The sequence below is a fragment of the Coregonus lavaretus genome, assembly GCF_964263955.1.
Source record: "Coregonus lavaretus genome assembly, contig: HAP1_SCAFFOLD_6269, whole genome shotgun sequence".
In the NCBI taxonomy this organism is placed as follows: Eukaryota; Metazoa; Chordata; class Actinopteri; order Salmoniformes; family Salmonidae; genus Coregonus; species Coregonus lavaretus.
The window spans coordinates 24,936-33,941 of record NW_028167036.1 but is presented as its reverse complement, the minus strand read 5'-3'; the positions used below and the strand labels follow the sequence as shown (position 1 = coordinate 33,941).

Here is a 9,006-nt window from a genome sequence, read left to right as displayed (position 1 = left end):
AGAGGAGGAGGAGGAGGGGTAACACAGTAAAGACAGGAGGAGACCTGGAGAGGGAGGAAGAGGAGGAGGAGGGGTAACACAGTAAAGACAGGAGGAGACCTGGAGAGGGAGGAAGAGGAGGAAGAGGAGGGGTAACACAGTAAAGACAGGAGGAGACCTGGAGAGGGAGGAAGAGGAGGAGGAGGAGGGGTAACACAGTAAAGACAGGAGGAGACCTGGAGAGGGAGGAAGAGGAGGAGGAGGAGGGGTAACACAGTAAAGACAGGAGGAGACCTGGAGAGGGAGGAAGAGGAGGAGGAGGAGGGGTAACACAGTAAAGACAGGAGGAGACCTGGAGAGGGAGGAAGAGGAGGAGGAGGGGTAACACAGTAAAGACAGGAGGAGACCTGGAGAGGGAGGAAGAGGAGGAGGAGGAGGGGTAACACAGTAAAGACAGGAGGAGACCTGGAGAGGGAGGAAGAGGAGGAGGAGGGGTAACACAGTAAAGACAGGAGGAGACCTGGAGAGGGAGGAAGAGGAGGAGGAGGGGTAACACAGTAAAGACAGGAGGAGACCTGGAGAGGGAGGAAGAGGAGGAGGAGGAGGAGGGGTAACACAGTAAAGACAGGAGGAGACCTGGAGAGGGATGAAGAGGAGGAGGGGGGGGTAACACAGTAAAGACAGGAGGAGACCTGGAGAGGGAGGAAGAGGAGGAGGGGGGGGTAACACAGTAAAGACAGGAGGAGACCTGGAGAGGGAGGAAGAGGAGGAGGAGGAGGGGTAACACAGTAAAGACAGGAGGAGACCTGGAGAGGGAGGAGGTGGTAGACATTTGGACCATACAGACACACCACAGTCGAACCAGACAGTCGGACCAGACACAAACACGGAGCTAAGCCAAACACTGACCGGAGACGATGACCCGGTACTCAGAGCGTCGTGATGGAGGTCCATATCTTCCTCTGGGACCTCCGCCGTCGCCCCCCCCTCTCCCCCCACCGCCCCCCCCTCTCCCCCCGCCCCGGCCACTACGGGGGAACTCCACCCGGAGACGGTAACCATCGTAGTCATAACCATCACGACCGTGCACCGCATCATCAGCATCCCTGGGACACACACACACTCAGAGAGTTAGGTTGGGAGGACTGGTCCACAGACAATACCTATCCTAGAGTTAGCTACTTCCCTGTGTCTGAACAGGGCATTCCACGGGTAGCGAGGTGTTGAATACACCCCTTGGCTGAGCAGCGCGAGGTGTTGAATACACCCTTGGCTGAGCAGCGCGAGGTGTTGAATACACCCTTGGCTGAGCAGCGCGAGGTGTTGAATACACCCTTGGCTGAGCAGCGCGAGGTGTTGAATACACCCTTGGCTGAGCAGCAGTGGTCTTCTGCTTTACGCAACTGTTGCAGGACCAGTTCACCACCGGTCTCTCTGTCGACCGGACCAGTAGGTGGTAAGACCAGTTCACCACCGGTCTCTCTGTCGACCGGACCAGTAGGTGGTAAGACCAGTTCACCACCGGTCTCTCTGTCGACCGGACCAGTAGGTGGTAAGACCAGTTCACCACCGGTCTCTCTGTCGACCGGACCAGTAGGTGGTAAGACCAGTTCACCACCGGTCTCTCTGTCGACCGGACCAGTAGGTGGTAAGACCAGTTCACCACCGGTCTCTCTGTCGACCGGACCAGTAGGTGGTAAGACCAGTTCACCACCGGTCTCTCTGTCGACCGGACCAGTAGGTGGTGGGCCGATGCCCCGTCGAGGGAGGAGCTGATTTTTTTGTATATGATCGTAAAACATTCTTATGATGACTATAACATTTGTTTGCACCTTCAATCTCTGTCAGTGAATTCAACTGTTGAATCATGTTTTGGCATCATTATATCATTTCAAGTAACTAGCTGCATAGAACCCCAAATGAAAGGGCATTCAGGAAGTATTCAGACCCCTTCCCTTTTTCCACATTGTTACGTAACAGCCTTTTCCTAAAATGGATTTAATCAAAAATGTTCAAAATCATCCTACACCCAATACCCCATAATGACAAAGCAAAAACATTTGAAATGTTTGCAAACTTAAAAATATAAAACAGATATACCTTATTTACATAAATATTCAGACCCTTTGCTATGAGACTCGAAATTGAGCTCAGGTGCATCCTGTTTCCATTGATCATCCTTGAGCTGTTTCTACAACTTGATTGGAGTCCACCTGTGGTAAATTCAGTTGATTGGACATGATTTGGAAAGGCACACACCTGTCTATATAAGGTCCCACAGTTGACAGTACATGTCAGAGCAAAACCAAGCCATGAGGAAATGTCCGTAGAGCTCCGAGACAGGATTGTGTCGAGGCACAGATCTGGGGAAGGGTACCAAAAAATGTCTGCAGCATTGAAGGTCCCCAAGAACACAGTGGCCTCCATCATTCATGTAGCTCAGTTGGTAGAGCATAGAGCTCGCAACTCCAGGGTTGTGGGTTCGATTCCCACGGGGGGCCAGTATGATAAATTTACACACTCACTAACTCTAAGTCGCTCTGGATAAGAGCGTCTGCTAAATGACTAAAATGTAAATGTTTGATCGGGTTCAAGTCCGGGCTCTGGCTGGGCCACTCAAGCACATTGAGACTTGTCCCGAAGCCAGTCCTGCATTGTCTGGCTGTGTGCTTAGGGTCGTTGTCCTGCTGGAAGGTGAACCTTCACCCCAGTCTGAGGTCCTGAGCGCTCTGGAGCAGGTTTTCATCAAGGATCTCTCTGTACTTTGCTCCGTTCATCTTTCCCTCGATCCTGACTAGTCTCCCAGTCCCTGCCACTGAAAAACATCCCCACAGCATGATGCTGCCACCACCATGCTTCACCGTAGGGATGGTACCAGGTTTCCTCCAGACGTGACACTTGGCATTCAGGCCAAAGAGTTCAATCTTGGTTTCATCAGACCAGAGAATCTTGTTTATCATGGTAAGAGTCCTTTAGGTGCCTTTTGGCAAACTCCAAGCGGGCTGTCATGTGCCTTTTACTGAGGAGTGGCTTCCGTCTGGCCACTCTACCATAAAGGCCTGATTGGTGGAGTGCTGCAGAGATGGTTGTCCTTCTGGAAGGTTCTCCCATCTCCACAGAGGAACTCTGTCAGCGTGACCATCGGGTTCTTGGTCACCTCTCTGACCAAGGCCCTTCTCCCCTGATTGCTCAGTTTGGCCAGGCGGCCAGCTCTAGGAAGAGTCTTGGTGGTTCCAAACTGCTTCCATTTCAGAATGATGGAGGCTGCCTCCAGAGTGGTGCAGCTGTCTAAGGCACTGCATCGCAGCGCTAGCGGCGTCACTACAGACTCAGGTTCGATCCCAGGCTGCCTCCCGAGTGGTGCAGCTGTCTAAGGCACTGCATCGCAGCGCTAGCGGCGTCACTACAGACTCAGGTTCGATCCCAGGCTGCCTCCCGAGTGGTGCAGCTGTCTAAGGCACTGCATCGGAGTGCTAGCGGCGTCACTACAGACTCAGGTTCGATCCCAGGCTGCCTCCCGAGTGGTGCAGCTGTCTAAGGCACTGCATCGCAGCGCTAGCGGCGTCACTACAGACTCAGGTTCGATCCCAGGCTGCCTCCCGAGGGGTGCAGCTGTCTAAGGCACTGCATCGCAGCGCTAGCGGCGTCACTACAGACTCAGGTTCGATCCCAGGCTGCCTCCCGAGTGGTGCAGCTGTCTAAGGCACTGCATCGCAGCGCTAGCGGCGTCACTACAGCCTCAGGTTCGATCCCAGGCTGCCTCCCGAGTGGTGCAGCTGTCTAAGGCACTGCATCGCAGCGCTAGCGGCGTCACTACAGACTCAGGTTCGATCCCAGGCTGCCTCCCGAGTGGCGCAGCTGTCTAAGGCACTGCATCACAGCGCTAGTGGCGTCACTACAGACTCAGGTTCGATCCCAGGCTGTGTCGCGACCGGGATTGGCCCAGTGTCGTCCGGGTTAGGGGAGGGATTCCCTTGTCCCAATCCATTCATTACTAACTAACTAGCTTTATTATACTGACTGAGTGTGAGACATGTTTTCCATAATGTACGTTTCATGCATATACATTCAAACAAAGAACACCATCACAAACAGTGTTTCACTATTTATTGAGTACAGAGACAAATAGCAAAGGTGTCTTAGAAGTATCTAAATAGTGTAACCTATCAATCAATGTATATCAAGTGCCATGGAGGGCACAATCTTACAATGTTGCAGTCCAGAAATGAGAGCTTTACCATCTATGCCAAAAGCCTGGGCCTCTGATGGAGCCTGTAGAACTGTCATCAACGCATGCTTCAGTATTCCCCCTTCTCTCTTGGAGCATTCATGTGCCGAGGTCCCAATGGTGTATGGAATGGATCCCACCCTGGTCACCAATGGTGTATGGAAAGGATCCCACCCTGGTCACCAATGGTGTATGGAAATGATCCCACCCTGGTCACCAATGGTGTATCGAAATGATCCCACCCTGGTCACCAATGTAGCTGACTGATGTCGAGAGAGACAAGTGCCTCAGCAGAATGCAATCTAAAGCTTGAGTGGCCCAGAGACCAGAATTCTACCATCAATGGCAAAAGCCTGGGCTCCTGACGGGGACAATAGGATTCTCACCACTGCATGCTACAATAGTAAAATAACTTGTCTATCACCTTTGAGATGCTCAAAAAAGCAAGAGCATCTGTAGTGGGTGTTCAACTAAAACGCACTAGACTGTATGACACAGAGAAAAGACAACAGGTCCTAATGTCTAAACAGTAACGGCAGGAGGATGGTTCTCCTGAAAGGGAGTGAGTCAGCCCATGCTTGGTGAATAGCACTTGGTTGATCTCTGAGAGCAGGACACAGGAGAGCTGAATAGATCATGTGAGACAAAAGTGAAACACAATAATTAATAAAATAAATCATCGCAGCAAAGGAATGTAGTTTGTGAGCTAGAGAATGAACATCCTGACAGTCTGAGGCAGGGTACTCTGCAATCATCCTACTCTGCAGTCATCCTACTCTGCAGTCATCCTACTCTGCAGTCATCCTACTCTGCAGTCATCCTACTCTGCAGTCATCCTACTCTGCAGTCATCCTACTCTGCAGTCATCCTACTCCTACTACTGACAGGGATAAGATGGCATTTCATATTTGTCAGTATGAATGAAATTAGTGGGTCCAGCCTTGATGACTATAAGATTTACACTACTTGTCCTATAGACTTTTGTAGTCTTCAATTATTACTTGGAATAAACTAATAGCTAAAACTCTCCTTGTCCCAGAATGACATGCTAGCTAGTGATAAAGCTATCTGCTCCTGCTAGCTGGCAACAATCTACTTGTCACTAGCTAGCTAACTAGCAAGCTAGCTACATTACTACGGTTGCTGTGTTCTAATCTGGGAGTCATTTTACAGCTTGCATTGATGGTATCACGTTTCTATAACTAAATAGCTAAGATTACTAATAAATAAATACTTTATCTGATAGCAGTTTTTCACCAGCTGTGTACTACTTTAGATACGGATAAAGTGATGGACCACAATTCATGGCGCCGGAGAAGATGGCTGCCGTTTTACAGCCCTCTAACCAATTGTACTATTATGTGTGTTTTTCCGCGTTATTTGTAATTTATTCTGTACATAATGTTTCTGCCATCGTCTCTTATAACCAAAAAGAGCATCTGGATATCAGGACAGCGATTACTCACCTCGTATTGGACGAATAATTTTTCTTCAATGAGGCGGCCGCGAAGGATATCCTACAGACACCCGACAAGGCCCAAATCCCCGTCATTCGCATGATAAAGAGACGGAGATATCGTGGACGTAGGTCGGGGTGCCTTGTAAGGATCCGACGGCGAGCGAGTAAACTGCCTCTTCCATCAATCCTATTAGCCAATCTTCAATCATTTGAGAATAAATTGGATGACCTAAGATTACGGTTATCCTACCAACGGGACATTAAAAACTGTAATATATTATGTTTCACCGAGTCGTGGCTGAACGACGACATGGACAACATACAGCTAGCGGGCTATACGCTACATCGGCAGGATAGAACAGCTGACTCCGGTAAGACAAGGGGTGGCGGTCTGTGTATATTTGTAAACAACAGCTGGTGCATAAAATCTAATACTAAGGAAGTCTCGAGGTTTTGCTCGCCTGAGGTAGAGTATCTTATGATAAGCTGTAGACCACACTATTTACCAAGAGAGTTTTCATCTATATTTTTCATAGCTGTCTATTTACCACCACAAACCAATGCTGGCATTAAGATTGCACTGAATGAGCTGTATAAGGCCATAAGTGAACAGGAAAACGCTCATCCAGAGGCAGCGCTGGCCGGGGACTTTAATGCAGGGAAACTTAAATCAGTTCTACCTAACTATCATGGTCCAAACACACCAAGACAGTCGTGAAGAGGGCACGACAAAGCCTATTCCCCCTCAGGAGACTGAAAAGATTTGGCATGGGTCCTCAGATCCTCAAAAAATTCTACAGCTGCACCATCGAGAGCATCCTGACTGGTTGCATCACCGCCTGGTATGGCAACTGCTTGGCCTCCGACCGCAAGGCACTACAGAGGGTAGTGCGTACGGCCCAGTACATCACTGTGGCCAAGCTTCCTGCTATCCAGGACCTTTATACCAGGCAGTGTCAGAGGAAGGCCCTCAAAATTGTCAAAGACTCCAGCCACCCTAGTCATAGACTGTTCTCTCTGCTACCGCACAGCAAGCGGTACCGGAGTGCCAAGTCTAGGTCCAAAAGACTTCTCAACAGCTTCTACCCCCAAGCCATAAGACTCCTGAACAGCTAATCATGGCTACCCGGACTATTTGCACTGCCCCCCCACCCCATCTTTTTACGCTGCTGCTACTCTGTTAATTATTTATGCATAGTCACTTTAACTCTACCCACATGTACATATTACTTCAACTACCTCTACTATCAGGTGCCCCCACACATTGACTCTGCACCGGTACCCCCCTGTATATATAGCCTCCCTACTGTCACTTTATTTTACTTCTGCTCTTTTTTTCTCAAAACTTTTTTGTTGTTGTTTTATTTTACTTTTTTTGTTTAAAATAAATGCACTGTTGGTTAAGGGCTGTAAGTAAGCATTTCACTGTAATGTCAGCACCTGTTGTATTCGGCGCATGTGGCCAATAACATTTGATTTGATTGGCAGACATGATCAGCAGAGATAGTACCATGCATAGTACACGAGTTTTGATTGGTTTACAGTTTAGTACTCCGCGGCGTTTGCCTGGCCAGCTTGCAAACATAAAACTATTTTGAAAAAATGTGCAAGACTTGACATTGCCAACAAACGGAAGTGTTCAGAAGAAATAACTATACACAATATGTAAAAACCTGTTCCTCCCTCGATAGATATCAATCATCTCGAAAACGAAAGCAGATAGATTGGTACCTACTACAATTGAGCAACACGTATGACAAGGAAGCAATGAACTCTGGCTGGATTTGTCCGTCAGTTATACCAGTTCTGAAACGGGCCTAACCAATACCTTGGCGCTTGACCATAGCTCATCTCCACCTCAGTCTCAAACATAACACGAGGTAGCGAGCTAGCTATATTGCTAAAGCTAAGTTACCCAACTCTTTCTGGGGCTGTTCTAGCTTCGTTCCGTAACAAGGGATTCTGTTGGGACATTTGGGCTGATACTAGCCGACTAAACTCAACGATTTACGATGGTAAATTTCCATTGTGGAGTTGAGTTAGGTCGGCTAGTCTGATAGTTTTCTGTGTCTGCCCAATGCAATGTCCCAACAGACAGTATGTTTATGTTCGGTTAGGACATTGCATGGGCTGATACATAACCCCTTGTTGTGGGAGGAAGCTAACTAAGGCGGTTTACTTTGACATTTTAGTCATTTAGCGACTCACAGGAGGTCCTCTGTAGCTCAGCTGGTAGAGCACGGCGCTTGTAACGCCAGGGTAGTGGGTTCGATCCCCGGGACCACCCATACACAAAAAATGTATACACGCATGACTGTAAGTCGCTTTGGATAAAAGCGTCTGCTAAATGGCATATTATTATATTATTATTATTAACTAACCTTTCGGTTACTGGCCCAACGCTCTTTACCGCTAGGTTCTAAAAGCGGCTAACGTTAGCTACAGCTTTTTTTTAGCATAGTTAACTAGCTAGTTACCTGGGGTCCTCGAATTCCACGAAAGCGAACGGCGGTCCTCCTCTCCGGTTCTTCAGGTCGATATCCCGGATCGCTCCGTACTTATAGAACACATCCTCCACGTCTTTAGTTCGGATATCAGGCGGCAGGTTACCGACGTAGATCCGACAGTCGTTGTTTCCCGCTGGCCCACGAACCACGCTCCCGCCGCCCGACATATTATCCCCCGACATCCGAAGATTACTACTAAACTAGCAAGCTAACTTTAGAAAAGTCGTTTAACGTTATATAACAAATGTCTGTTGTATAAATATCAAGCTATCTATATCTGAATCATCAATCGACAACGGCGCACACAAAGTTAGCTAGCTAATTTACAAATATTCCCACAACTCTCGCTGACTTCTCAAAATGGCGCCGAGTTCTCGCGTGTTTTTGGAACCTGCGCGGACCAATAGACTCCTTCCTGTTTGCGAAAATTGGCGCACGAGGGCGATGCGCGCAACTTGGTGGCAGAACAAGGAGGAGTTCTTGTAGAACGCCAGCAAAAAAATATTATATTTACATGTTGCTTATGAGTGCATTTTACACTACTTTTGGATTATAATTGGAATGTAATGCTCGTATTAAAGTCCTGCTTAATATAATGTTTGTGTCATCATCGCAAATCAACTGCATTATGCATAAATGGCTCTTTGGCTAACTTTTGCTACACCCTATACAGTATCAAAAAATACACTTGCATTCCAAAATAGCTGCGGTGGCTTCTGCTACCTCTGGACAGATCATTAAAGGCGCTGCATGGTCAATGCGACATCTGCATTGGCCATACAGCATTTACCGAGATGCGGCCTCTGCAGAAGTCACAGCAAACATACTTTTTG

General features: G+C 48.3%; 1 protein-coding gene across 1 annotated transcript; it reads right to left on the bottom strand.

Annotated features, from left to right (window-relative positions):
* Window positions 1–6: 6 nt before the first annotated feature.
* Window positions 7–8,514, bottom strand: LOC311113953 (serine/arginine-rich splicing factor 1-like). Its single transcript, XM_084189226.1, has 2 exons — window positions 8,144–8,514; window positions 7–1,085 (listed from the first exon to the last, which is right to left on the bottom strand). Exons 1-2 carry the CDS (start codon window positions 8,353–8,355, stop codon window positions 872–874), a joined length of 426 nt encoding a protein of 141 aa, XP_084045352.1. The 5' UTR covers window positions 8,356–8,514; the 3' UTR covers window positions 7–871.
* Window positions 8,515–9,006: the final 492 nt, after the last annotated feature.